General features: G+C 43.7%; 1 protein-coding gene across 1 annotated transcript in view; it reads right to left on the bottom strand.

The window, feature by feature from the left end:
- ADAMTS16 (ADAM metallopeptidase with thrombospondin type 1 motif 16) overlaps positions 1-14,390 on the bottom strand; it is a 151,071-nt gene that overhangs the window by 86,979 nt on the left and 49,702 nt on the right. Inside the window, exons 9-10 of the mRNA XM_041731954.1 lie at positions 10,518-10,655; positions 1,291-1,444 (exon numbers count right to left, since the gene is read on the bottom strand). Of these exons, the coding sequence (XP_041587888.1) occupies positions 1,291-1,444; positions 10,518-10,655 (292 nt within the window). The remainder of the gene's footprint in view (positions 1-1,290; positions 1,445-10,517; positions 10,656-14,390) is intronic.

Here is a 14,390-nt window from a genome sequence, read left to right as displayed (position 1 = left end):
AACCCTGTTTGTTCTCTGTAGTTGACTCTGTTTCTTGCTTTGTCTCTTTTTTCCTTTGTGTATTTTGTTTCTTAATTTCCACATGTGAGTGAAATCACGGGATACTCGTTTCTCTCTGACTTACTTCACTTAGCATAATACTCTCTACACGTACCACATTTAACTTCTCACTTCCTGTATTTTCCAAATGGAGCCAGGGTACCATGGATGATACAGTCCATGGTCAGAGAGTAAAATAATGTGGAAACCAGAAGTATACTGTAGAAAATCCCATTCTTGAAAAAAAAAATTAGTGTTATGTTCCTTGTTCTTAACAAACAAAAGAGTAACAACTCAAAAAATCCTTAGGGATTTCTCATCGAAAAGGCAACCTTAGGAATACATGCAGATGGCAACTGATTTATTGCTCTTGTTCCAAGCTGACATTGCCCAGCTGAGGAGATAAGGATCTGGTTCTGGCACATGGTTGTAATGGACCTTAGGGGAAGCTCTCCTTGAGTTTAGAAGAAGAGAGATTATCATGTTTGATTTAGATTGGGAATATTCCCAGTACATTATGAAATGTTGGAGGTTTCTAGAGGATCGTATTTTTTCTATTTTCTCGTTTGATTTCATTATAAATTAGAATAAAAGAAATATCAAAAATTGTTACTTTCATTTAATTTATGGGTATCTTTCCTTGTGGTCTGGTACGGCAAGTTCCCAGATCCCAACCAGCCCGCCCAGCACAAGCGCACATCTCTGTGTCACACACAGAATTTATGTTAGGAAGCCACGCCAGTCCTGTCCCTGGGCTCAGTGCCGTAGATCACACCTTCTATGAGAAACTTCTCCAGAAATGCTGTATTTGGGAAATTTAGTCATCAGAAGCTCTAGATAGGCTGTGGCTCCGGAGTAAATTCTGCTTCTATCTGAGGAAGCTAAAGCAGGGCGCTAAGCAGGGTGGTACCATTTACTTAACAGCATTTGAAAAAAATGCAGAGTTATTAATTTGCCAACTTACACCAACTAGGGATCATTGCTGAGCTCCCACATGATAAATCAGAAAGCAAGAGCTGACCTAACAGGCCAAGTCAGTTCTCCAATGAAAACCGATACCCACACCAGTATCTACCATCATCTTCTTTGCCAGTAGAACATGTGTTTCCTGTTATATAAGCCCAGCTCTAACATACAGGATTTGACATTTGGTAGGTACCCAATAAATGCAAAATACATCAATGTCCGTTACACCGAATAAAACGGTTCTGTGAATCATATTGCACTGAGCATTTGCCAATAATCACTTGCCTTTTTAAAATCCAGCATGCAGAGCTTGGCTTTCTCTCCAAACTGCCACTTGCACTGAGTGTTTGCATCATACAGCTCTCCGGGCAACTTCTCAGGGTACTTGTACTCCTTCATGGGCTTCGGCTGGTCCGCAAGGCACAGTGCCTGGGCGGTGCTGAAACGCAGAGGACATGGTGATTTCATGAGACTTATCAGGGATGCCCCCTCGGCTAGGCCTGGATGTTGTCCATATGTCCATGGCATGTGAAGAAGAGGAGGCATTCTTCACCTGCGGTCCAATAGGACATTTATCTCGATTATATTTTCATACAGGGGCCACATGTCCTGACATTGCTCATAATGCACTTCACCTTTTCCAGGAAGGCAATTTGTTCTCCATTAGATTCCTCAAGCTTAACATGGGGAAATGTGAATAGCACAACCAGATGTGCAATGTGAGAAGCACCGACTGCAGACACCTTTTATGTATACTTCTTGCCGTAGAGGGTCAAAAGATGGAAACAGGCATTGTGGAAGACTCAAAGACTAGAATTTCCTTTCTTTCTTTTCCTCTCTCCGTCCTTCCTTCCCTTTCTTTCCCCCTTCCTCTGTCCTCTCTCCTCTCCCTCCTCTCCTTCCCTGGGGCAAGAGCCACCTGCACACCAGCTCACAGTCTCCAGAGGTTCCCCATGGAACTCAGCAACAATCTCTACAAGCAATGCTCTAGGCTCAGGCTAATTTCTGACTAAATCCCCACATCCAGAAGGAAATTAACTCTGCTTAAGTTCACTAGTAGTTGGCTAAAGACCAACTAATGATTCCTTCCTCCACAAACATGGTATTCCCTTCCCTAGCAGGGACAGGCATAGTTATATTTTTTTGCATTTGGAGGGAAGGCGAACAGTGTTTGCATGTAGCAACTGAATCTTACTTGCACATTTCAGTAAGCCAAAAAAATCCCCTCTGTGTTCACAATATATTGAATGATAGCAGACCTGCCCATGGATCCCTACACTTTTCTTTGTGAGGCTGCCCACCTTGACTAGGATCTTTTTGGCCTCAATCTCCATGGCCCAGTCTCAGATTCCCCTGCCCTGGAGCCCACTTGTGCATGACTTCAATTCATATTCACACATGAAACACGAGGGCTGTGCGGCACCAGCTATTGTGGATGAGACACAGTCCTACATACAAGGAGGTCAGAAACCTTTTCAGAGGGGCACCTGGGTGACTTAGTGGTTGAACTTCTGCCTTTGGCTCAGGTCATGATCCCAGGGTGCTGGGGTCGAGTCCTCCTGTGGGGAGCCTGCTTCTCCTTCTGCCTGTTTCTCTGCCTTTCTCTGTGTGTCTCTCATGAATAAATAAATAAAATCTTAAAAAAAAAAGAAGAAGAAGCCTTTTCAGAGCAAACTGAGAAGTATAGATTAAATCAAATAACAGCAAAGTGTTGAGAGCAGTGGCCAGCTCATTGTGAGCATTTAATAAATGACTTGTCTATCACTGCTACTATGATCCTAATGCAAAGGGATAGTTTTCCATAAAGAAAAAATGAATAAAAGCATCATTAACACTCCAAGACAAGAGTGATTTGGCAATCTTGGAATTCCATAGAACCTTTCTCTGATGTTCCCTATTACGTCCCTGAGGCAACGTCAGGGTGGCAATATTATCCCTATCCCATGGACAGGAAACTAGGAAAAGTCAGCCAAACTGGCCCCAGCAAGAGGCTGAAAATTCAAATAGGTTCACAGGTTCAGGAATTTTTATAGTATGTGTAAATGTAAATGTATAAGCACATGGCATGAGGACAAGGTTCCCACCCGGCCAAGAAAAATGAAGTGTACAGGGCTGGAGCCTGGAAGAAGGGGCAGGAACACACATATCACTGCTGGGATGTGCAAGTTGGCTCCAGCTAGCCTCACCTCCGAAGGACTGCAACTCCCCAGGTGGATCTGACCCTCGTCCTTCGGGTTAGCCTCCTGCTTGAACATGTCTACTATCTCCCCCTCGGTCGCAGCAGGTCTCACAGCTAAGCACAGGGCCAATGGGGCAGGTGTGAGAAGACCCCGTGATGTGGGTGGAATGCAGAAAGGAAAAGCCACTGTGCAAACAATCCACCATAGTATCCACATGAACAAAACGTGTTTTGACTCTGTTGCATGCCAGACAGAAGTCAGTGGCCTACATGTGATAAGCCAAACCATAATGCTTGTAGATCATGTGGGAGAATATATTTGTGACTCTGGGTAAGCAGAGCTTTTTTATTCCAGCAGCCCACAAAAAATACTAACCCTAAAGGAAATGTATGGATTAATTTGGACTCTGTTGCAAAAAGAAAAACTTCTGGGACGCCCGGGTGGCTCAGTGGTTAAGTGTCTGCCTTTAGCTCAGGTTGCAATCCTGCGGTCCTGGGATCGAGTCCTACATCGATCTCCCTGCAGGGAGCCTGCTTCTCTCTCTGCCTATGTCTCTGCCTCTCATGAATAAATAAATGAAATCTTTTAAGAAAACCTGTTAACCAAAAGTCACCATTAAATGAGTAAATACCAAGTCATAGAGTGACAGAAGATACTTACCTAATACATATTTTCCATAATGGACAAAGTGTTCAGAGTGTATAATGTGCTCCCATCAAGAGATAAGAAAAAATAAAGAAACTTAATTTTTAAAAATTCACAAGAGATTCGAGCAGGCACTTCACTAAAGATTATTCAAATGACCATTAAATATGTAAAAAGATACTCATTCTCTTTAGTGACCACTTTGCTCTGCCACTTATATACCAGTAAAATGGCTAAAATGGAAAAGACCAACAAGACCAAGTGTTGGCAAGGGTTCAGGGCCATGTGAATGCTCATAACTGTGGACATGTGACTTTGCACAACCCTGTAGGGAAGTTGTTGGGTGTTGTCTCCTAACACTGCAGACTGCATATTTACAACCCTAAAGTTCCAGTCCTACATATGATCATATATATATATATATATATATATATATATATATATATATATACACACACACATATACACACACATATACGTATATATAATATTAAATTTTATTTATATATTTTATATATACATATATGCATATGTATATATAATATTAAATTTTATTATTAAATAAATTTTTGTTTAATTATTATTAAAAAATGATATTAAATAATGCTATTTTTTATGCAGCAACAAGGATGAATCTCATAATCATGATGTTTAGCCAAAGACTCCAGATACAGAATAGTAGGTAACTCATGATTCCATTCATAGAAAGTTCAGAAACAGGCAAAACTAACCTATGGTGTCCTGCATCAGTAGAATGGTCATCTCTGGGGAGGAGGGAAATGATGATGAGAGTGAGCACCCCAGAGGGTGATCACTGTGCTCTGCAACTTTTTATACAGGTTGGTTAACACATCTATCACCTCACATACTTGGATTTGCGAGTGTTGTATCATGAGAATTTTTTTTTTTAAGTAGGCTCCACACTTGGTATGGAGCCCAATGTGAGGCTCAAACTCATGACCCTGAGATCAAGACCTGAGCTGAGATGAAAAGTTGGACACTTAACTGACTGAACCACCCAGGCGCTCCAAGAGAACTTTTAAGATCTACTCTCCTAGCAGCTTTCAAACATAGAATACAGGGCTGTTCACCAGTCACCATGCTGTGTATGAGAGCCCCCAGAACCCATTCATCTTAGAACTGCTAGTTCTTCTGGGAAGAAGTTACACTACAATGCACTGTGTGAGTTCATTCACTGAGCTGCATCCTTTTCCTGCTCTAACTGACCAGCCATAACACGTGAGAGAGCTTGAGAGATCTGACAGTTGTCTCCCCTCCTTGCCCAAGTCAGGAACAGGGGCCCTCGGAACAGATTATGTGACTTGCCAAGGTCAAGGCCTTCCCAGACATGAATGATAAAGACACGATCAGCATGTCAGCTCTGATATCGTGGGCTGCTCTTTCCACCACAGGGCAGAGCCCGTTCTCCAATCTCACTGCAGAAACCACGGACAGCTGTGGCTTTGTTTTTCTCATGATGAACACTGTACAGCAGGGCAAGATATGAAGTGAAATGTGTTCTTTCCATTACACCCCAAAACATGCTTAATGGGCTCTTGGGTCAAATCAAATTTTCTCATTGACAAAGGTGGTATGGGGCACAGCAGGGGATCCACGCACCCCTCAAGCTCCTGGTTGCCAGCAAGGGCCCTTTACGTCATGGACTGAAAATAGGATCATGGGGTCAGAGGGGAGGCATGTTCACTAATGTGTAGTACATGATTCAAATTTTTAAAAAGTAAATTGAAGATGAGTCCCTGCTGTTAATGTTATTGCATTAAAATAATGAGCTAAAATTTCCCTTGTCCTCGGCCTCCTGGACACAGACATGAGTAAAGAGATGAGGTCTGTGTCTGTTCCTAGGAAATGACAACATGACTTCACTGACGAGGTTGATGAATTTACTCCAAACATGTATCTATCCTTCTTGACTACCAACTGTGGAGAAAGTTGTGCTGACAACTTTGGACCAGTTGACTTCCTTTTTTTTTTTTTCTATATTTTTTTCCACGTACCAAATGCTAATAAAGGAAAGTGGACTCATCTTTAAAAGTTAGCCACTTATCCTTACTCATTGTTGGGATCATATCCAAAGAGCCACCTAATTGGTAGAGAACATAACGGGATTGTGATTACTTGGAAAGCAGGAAGTCAGCAAACATGTCAAAGAAGATAGTCTCTGATTCATTAAACCAATGAGACATCACTGCTAACACAGTGTAGACATGTCCGATTCACGACTGGTCATCCCAAGAAAAAGAAAGCTTGAGTGAATTTGACAACAGGAGGCTCTCTTGGAAAATTTACTCTTTCAAGAAAGCAAATTTGAGCATGTATAATCCTGCATATCTGTTTATAATCATGTGGCCCAGCAAAATTGGCAAAGTTCTTGAAAATAAAAGTTTATTACTGAATCGCCACACAAGGGTTTTACGGACTGACACAAAAACAAATGAGCACACTTGAGCAGACATCGAAACGTCCTGGGATCCCAGAGCAAACATGTCTTTGAACCACACTCTTGGCAACCCCTGCTGGGACCACAGTCTGATTTGAAGATCACAGCCCATATCTAATGTCATCAAAACAAGTGTTCTCTAAGCATATAACTATTCTCTTTCCATGAGTTCTCCTATAGTTCTTGGCAGCTTAAAAACCTTATCTGGATTCTTTCATGATGCTGATTCTAACTGTACACCCAAACCTCGCATCCTGTGCTTTCCAGGCTGTCTGGGTACATTTCAAAAAAAAATTAAAAGTGATTCTTTTCATCAAAACCACAGAGATGAAAAAGCTGTCAAAATTTTGAAAAATAATCTAGAAAAGTATAGAAAGGATCTGTGATATAGAAAACTCCAATGGGAACTTATATTTATGCTCTTTTTTTTATTACAGAAAGCAGAATTCTTCATTCTCGTGCGTGCGCGCGCACACACACACACCCCAAAGAAATCTGAACAGCTGCAAGAATCAGCTACAAACAACGCTAACAATGCCCAACTTGACTCCATAAGAACCCAGCACAGGGTACAGCAAATGTTGAAAGGACCTGGATGTGTCATGTCACTTGTAAAATGATGCTAACACTGTCTTTTCTGGTAATAGAAGTAATAGAAAAACAATCAAGCCTATGTTACTAGAATAAAGATTTATATTACCAAGAGACAGATATTATCCACAAAACTCTCACTCTTCTTGGGAGGCATAAATAAAATATGGAAGACAGCCATCTTTCCCTTAGGCGGTAAAATATCTTGACTGATGTGAAGTCTCATCATAAGAACACGAGGAAAGATCTCAAGCTGAAGTTGAGTGGTCAGGAGGCTGGTTTAGAAGACTTGCTACAAGGTCATCTGGAGGACTGAGGGGACAGGCAGCGAGGAAGGGAAACAAGCCCTGAGCTTGAGGCTCCACGTGGGTGCAGGGAGTGGTCTGTGATAATGAACAAACGGGCGTATAACCAACAGAAATACCCACATGACCCTGTCCCGAGGTGTTCTAGAGACAAGACGATGTAATTTGTGCAACAGAAAAAAAAAAAGGGAAGAAGAGGTTTTATTGAAAAAATAATAAAGAAAGAGAAAAAGGGAGGGAAAAAAGAAAGAAAACCTAAAACCCAAGGTGAGGAGCTCAGTAGAGGCCAGTGGAAGCCTGCATGGCGTCTATAGGGTACAGTAGGAGTGGGATCACTTTTGCCACTAATTCCTAGCTTGGAAGAACTAGTTCTGGGCTTTTACTGTAGGAACGTGCACCGGTTGTGAAGACTTTGAAGGTAGATATCTGGCAGCTAAGCTGGTGGCTCCTGGGGGCTGCCAATCTGTTTCTCCTCCACCAGTTCTGGTCTAGCCAGTGTGGGTCATGCACCCTGCGGCCACACCTCTGCGCCATGTTCCCTGTTCAGTGGCTGGCATCATGTTGGGGCAAAAACAGGAGAGGTAGAGGCATATGTCCTGGTGTCTGGGACTGTCCCAGGATGGACTCCCCCTAGCGTGGGCTCCAGAGGACGGTAGAAGGGGGGAGCCATCAGGCGACGTGGGTTAGTGTGCCCACCATAACCACTGAGGTATTTTCTACCAATGTTTTTATTTTGTGTGACTATCAGTACTTAACAAGCACTCACTCTACGACACATAATTTGTTACAAATATGTGAAATATATTTTATATAGCAGATGCATAAAAAGTATTCTGTAAATATAAAGGATGTGTATAAAATATATAGAGACGTCTATCACTGCAGGCACTTGGATAGACCTACAGTTCTGTGTGTGTGTATATATATATATATATATATATATATATAGACACAGTTTCATTTCTTTTAAAGAATTCTGTGCTGGCAAAAGCCTCACTTTCCTTGAAATATTGGTATTTGCCCTATTTTGTGTTACTATGAATAGATTTGATCTCCTTTCTTGCTTTGCTTCCTAGAAAGACCTCTGCCCAATTTCAAGCTTCAAATACACAGCCAAAGTCTGTATTTTAAGATTGATATAATTCTGTTTTTTTCTGTTTTTCATTTTTTTATTTTCATTTGCTCTTCCTGTTCATCTGTCAGTTCTAATTTTGTTTAAGATTTTATTTATTTATTCATGAGAGACACAGAGAGAGAGGCAGAGACACAGGCGAAGGGAGAAGCAGGCTCCATGCAGGGAGACTGATGTAGGACTCAATCTCAGGACCCCAGGATCACAACCTGAGCCGAAAGCAGACGCTCAACCACTGAGCCACCCAGGTGTCCCCACCCCCACTTTTTTTTAAGAGAGAGAGCATGCATGAGTGCAGACGGGCAGGGGGAGAGAGAGAAACCCAAGCAGGCTCCACATCCAGTGCAGAGCCCAATATGGGGCTCAATCCCAGGACCCTGAGATCATGACCTGAGCCAAAATCAAGAGTCAGATGCTTAACTGACTGAGCCACCCAGGTGCCTCTAAAGACTTTTTTTGTATGTTTTCTTGTCATAATCTGCTCCAAGTTCTTAAAGTAAGGTGATTTGGTTTGTTAGCTTTGTCCAAGCACATATCACCGACACAAGAGTGCTAACTCTCAAATCTTCCTTGATGAATCTCAGAAATATGAACCCATTTAATGGAGAACTAACCCGGCGGCCCCTTTCCTGCCAGCACTGACGCATTTGGGGAATAAGGAAGCACATGCTTTGTGTCTCCTTGACAAGAATCAGTGGATTATTGAGAGTCGGCGTGTTCGTCAGAGAGGGAGCACAAGCCTTCTGTGTGTCTGGCAAACTACATTTCTGTACAACAAATACGCATGTCCTCCCTGCTGAGCAAAAGCAGGTCTCCTTCCCAGGGCCAGGGCAACAGTAATGTTCCTGAAATGACAAAGGTGGAAAGGGGTGTGTCTGCCAGGAGGAACAGAATCCTGGGACCGCAGTGGGTTGCAGGTGCCACTGCTGGGGCCCCGAGAGCCCACTCAGAAGGGACGAGAAGGAGGGAATGCTGGGAGCCTAAGCTGCTTCTCAGAGGAGGTCACCTTCCCAGAGTTAAAAGCTACTTTCCACATGAACAAAGTCAGTCTCCCATCTTTTTCATATTCAAACAAGTCAGTGTGTTAAGATAACAAAAGTAGAGGCTCTGATTTCAACAGAAGTGCTGTTGCTGGGCTGTTTGCATCCAGGCTTCCTGGGAGCAGCGGGGGAGAGGCCGGGGCCAGGGGCCAGGGGCCAGGGGCCAGGATGCCCACACGGAATCTGGGTTCCGTTTCCCCCGTGGCAGGCACCTATGGGCACACATGGGCCTCTGTCTCTCCCCTCCGGAGCACACGGGCAGACGACATTCCTGACCCAGCCCCTTGCAATGTGGGCCGTCAGCTGCGTCCTTGCTGCCAGGAACACAGCCCTGTCCTGCACGCCCTCCTGGGCCCCCTCCTGCCCTGGGAACTGCGGGCTGCTGTGCACAACTAACTCCTATAAGAAGCAGCAGCTGCAGGATGGGAGGACCCCAGCTCTGCGTGACCACACGCAGCAGACTTGTTGACCTGTGCAGGAAGATGGTGCGAGTCAGAAATAAGGCTGAAACCAAACTCCAAACTCAACGTCCTGGAGATTTGGGGGACAATCAGCCTTACTAGCAGATCTAAGGCTGCTTCTTAAAGTCCCTTCTTTCTCTAAAAGTTTTAAAATCTCTTGACTATCTTTTTCAGGAGGTCAAAGTATCGACTATGCTTGTGCTATCATAAAAGTTTCCAAAAATAATTATTAAAATTGCGAGATTTTAGAGCCAGGCTAAGGTTTCTTCTTCTTATAAGGAATGCAGTTTGTGGAACAGCAAACACCCCCTCCCCGCAAAAAAATCCCCAAAAGTTACATGTGCTTTTTTCCCACTCTGTGCATGGCAGGTCTTCCAATCCATGAATAAAAAATGTTTAGTTACAGAAGTGAGAATTTAAAACAACTCAGCATTAGTGACAAATACTTTGATTTGGTAAGTACCTTGGGTTTCCTTTGAGTCTAAAGGTCAAATGATGTTGGCTCAAGCCTGCAGGACTTGGTGCTCGAAGGAAATGTTTGGCAAACTTCTTGGCCAAATGAATGTCTCAAGGCACCTTCGAATGGGAACCATCTTGGGAAGTCACAGCCATGCCTGGGCTGCTTGGATAGAATCAGGCTGATCAGGGAGGGAGCTATAAGGGCGCTAAGGGACATACAACCAGCTCCAGGAATTCATACCTTAGAAATTTGTGCAGGTACTGGCGGCTGCAGGGTGACCAGGAGAAGACCCCGTTGCGTCCTGCCAATGTAGGGGACATGATGTTGCCCTCAGACTTTTTGCACATGTTCCCTTCTCCATCATGGACCATGCCGAAGCTACGAGAGAGAGAAATGATTCTTTCAAAACAAAGAACAGCATCAATGACCTAATATATTCTAGCAAACACACATGCCAATGCTGTGGACTCCTCCCTTCTGTGTGCCAGACAGGCAGAAATAAAATGTCTGTACAGCCAAATGGTGGACAGTATCCTCGTGCTCATGGACCTTTCCTGAAGAGCTACCATTTGGTCAGTCGCTTGAAAGAGCACACCAACAGAAAATGGAGCACACATCCAGATGTCTGCTAAAGACAGATGTTTTAATTATTTAAAAAAAAAATTTCTAGTGGGGTGTGGAGGGCAGGTCACTTGATCTTGATAACGCTGACAGTGTTCTGTAGTGCTTCATCTCTCTACACTCTTTTCTGCTCACGAGGAATTTTCAGAACTTCCAGGTGTTTGTCAGAAACACAAATGTGGGTTCCCCAGGTGACTTGGATGCCTCCTATAACTGGAGAGCTGACTTCCTCTTGCAGGTCCCCTGCGATGCTGACACTTTGTCCCTAATCCCGCCAGGGGCCACTCCACCTCAAGCCAGGTCTGCACTGCTGGGACAGTCACAGCTGGAACGCATTCCTTGCGTCCCTTTGGAAGAAGTAGCTCCATGGGGTGCTCTGGCTGCCTTTATGTGCGGGAATTGCTTAAAGGTACACCTGTTGCTCCTCCCTAAAAATCAGACCATCTGGGACTCAAGCTACATTGGCTCTTAGAGTCCTTAACAGGATCCTTTACAGATGGGCCAATTCCACAATGTCAACTGGCACCCCATCACTGTCACTTGAGAAAGCTCTAGCCCTATGCCTATGAGAATGCCATTCACTAAGTCATTACATCTCTCCACCAAATCAGCTTCTTAACTGCCTAGAGCTTTGGCCTGTAGGGGCGTCTCAGGTTGCCATCTTCATCTACCCTAGAAAAGCACAACTAACTGCCTCAGGGAGAAAGCCTGGGGGATTTGAGAGCTCTATATGACCCTGAAGACTTCCCATTAAGGCAAATATATTCTTAGAGAGTCAAGTCATTGCTGGCCATTAATGCCTAGTACCTGCCAAATCACTGTATAGATTCTTAGATAATGGGGTTCCACATGAGTGGGGTACAGGGCAAAGGGGAAGGCCAGGGGCAAAGCAATGAAGGGCAAGATGGCTACTGGGCTTGAGGACATTCTTCCACCAAGAATCCCATGACAAGAGGAGGCAGGGACAGAAGACTCTAGGCACCAGGGAAACGGGCTCCAACAGTGGGCCAGGGAATCTGCACTTGCTACTGAGGCTAAAGACCCAGTTTCCCACTTAATGGCTTGCTAATAGAGATTTAATAGTATCAGCAAAAATAACAGCTAACACTTGTAAGCACTCACTAGTTTTCAAGCCAGATATTAACCACATTGTTTGTATTTTCTAACTTGAACCTCCTGAAAAAGCCTATAAAGTACATAGAATATCGTGTCACCAAGAATGAGGACTGGAGGGGCCTGTGCCCACCATCTCAGAGTCAGAACTGGGACCTGACGCTCCGACAACAGAGCCCAGGCGGGACCCGGGCAAGAGCGTAACACGAGCACGATTGAAGGGCGTATCCAAGGAAATCTGGCGTGCAAACATTGTTGAATTTCTGCAAAATTCCTGCTCAGTACCAAGGGTGATGCAGATGGAGTCATTTCAGCCTCCACCCATCCTCTGAAGTTCTATTAAAAGCAATCAATCAAGGCCAGGGTAACCATATAGCAGAGGAAATGTGTCATGGCTACGAAAGGGATTCAGCCTGTAATCACATATGGGTGGCTGCCTTGGGGAGGAAGTTAGGAAAACGAATGACCAGGGTACCCTCCTCTAGGTGGCCCTTGACCTATGAAGATGTGTTTTGGGGTACCCGAGATAAATTTGCTACCACTCTGCCTACATTTCTAAGGAAATGAGAGCCACAACAGCCCTGGTCCGGTGACATGTGGGTCTTAAACTTTTCAATCTAAGGTATTTTCAGTGATTCTTTTTAGAATTGATTCTCAAACTCTGCGGTGTGTCAAAATACCTGAGAAATGCAGCGCATAGTGTGGTACCTCAGAGCCCTTCCTGGTAGATTTTTTTATTTAGTAGCTTGGGAGTTAGGCTCTGGTATTTGGGTGTATTCTAATGCGGTAAGGTAATCCTGATGATGCCCACCCAAATCTCAGCATGACTACTGACACAAAGACAACTTTGTGAGTTGTCTTTCCAAGAAGTACGATGCCCATATATTGTACTGTGATGGATGCCAGTACATTAGCATGAAAAGTACCACACAGTGATCACATTTGATAGCAACATTAATAAAGTCATGGAAGGATGAACAGAACATATTTTGAAGATAAGGCTGGCATTTGGCAACCAAGAAATATAATAACTATTCAAGTTATTCATACCATTTTCTTTGCTTCCGTGAACCATAGTATTTTATTCAAAGTTTTTATCACCCCATATATTGTAACAGTATATACTGTTTTCTTTCCCATCTACTAGCTTTTAAGTTTCTAGAGGACAGAGGTTCTTCTTATCCATGCTCAGCCCCAGGCCAGTACACTCACTAGCCCATTACAGGTTCTCCACCGATGTTTGTTGCATAAATAAGACCAACCTTTCACTATAACACCCACTCAAATACCCAAGTGTAAACATAATTTCAGATTAACCTGGACTTGAGAATTATATTCAGAGTGCAATGCTTTTAATGTCTCTATAGAATGTTTTGAGTGATTCAATTGCAGCAGCAAATATTCCCTTATTACTAATGAGATACCTGAAATGATGAATGGCCACATCTTGTTAGAGGTTGTATCAACTATCTCAGACTATTCAGACAGCAGTAGTTAAGGAAACAAGAAACTCTTTGAAGTAACCATGTCATCCGGATGGTTAAATCACACCCTTGGTGCCATGACACTGCCGTAAGTGGACCTAGGTATCGGAACTCTGATGTGGACTTTCCAAGAAGCACACCCCCTCAACCCCCACCCTTGAGAGGGAAGAAGCTGATGTGGACACAGCATCAGGCAGGTCTCGGGGGCTGGGGCAGGTCAAGCAACCAGAAAAGGGGAGGCTGAGCAGCTGGGGGCCTCGATCAGGGTCTTACCTCTGTCATTCACAAGCAATTGGATTTGAGGCAATTTACTTAAGTCACCAGGCCTCAGTTTCCTTATCTATATAATAAAACCTTGCTCTAAAATTGCACAGAAGACCTGGCACTATGCATATTGCAAAGGAAAATCCTTAACTTCTATCCATTTCCTGATTCAAATGTGATCTTGCTCATTTTACTCACTACCCACATGTTACTTGTATACATACATATGGTGTGTATGTGTGTGTGTGTGTGTGTGTGTGCAGCCAAAAGTCAATAGGTGTCAAATACTTTTTGGATTCAGGAACAAAAAGTCTTAGGAGGTACAAAAAATAAAATTTGTAAGGATTGACCCACAACCTGCTGGGCTCACTAGAGGGCAATCTTACAATCTCTGGCCAGATCATCTTTATGATATTCTATAAGCCTTCAGAATCACTGGTGCCTCCCTGACCTAGCTGTAGGGACTCAGGTTGAGTCAGGTTGATGACACAGCACAGCCACAACTCGGGGAGGTTTACATCTCACCATCAAATGTGTGAAAGGGCATCTAACCTCACCAGCCAAGCCTGCTTGAGCTAACTGTATTAGCAAGCCAATTCTGCTTCTTTCGGGACTTCCCTGGTCCTCCCTT

The sequence above is a fragment of the Vulpes lagopus genome, chromosome 17 (genome assembly GCF_018345385.1).
Source record: "Vulpes lagopus strain Blue_001 chromosome 17, ASM1834538v1, whole genome shotgun sequence".
NCBI lineage: Eukaryota > Metazoa > Chordata > Mammalia > Carnivora > Canidae > Vulpes > Vulpes lagopus.
This window is presented reverse-complemented; position numbering and strand designations above follow the sequence as displayed.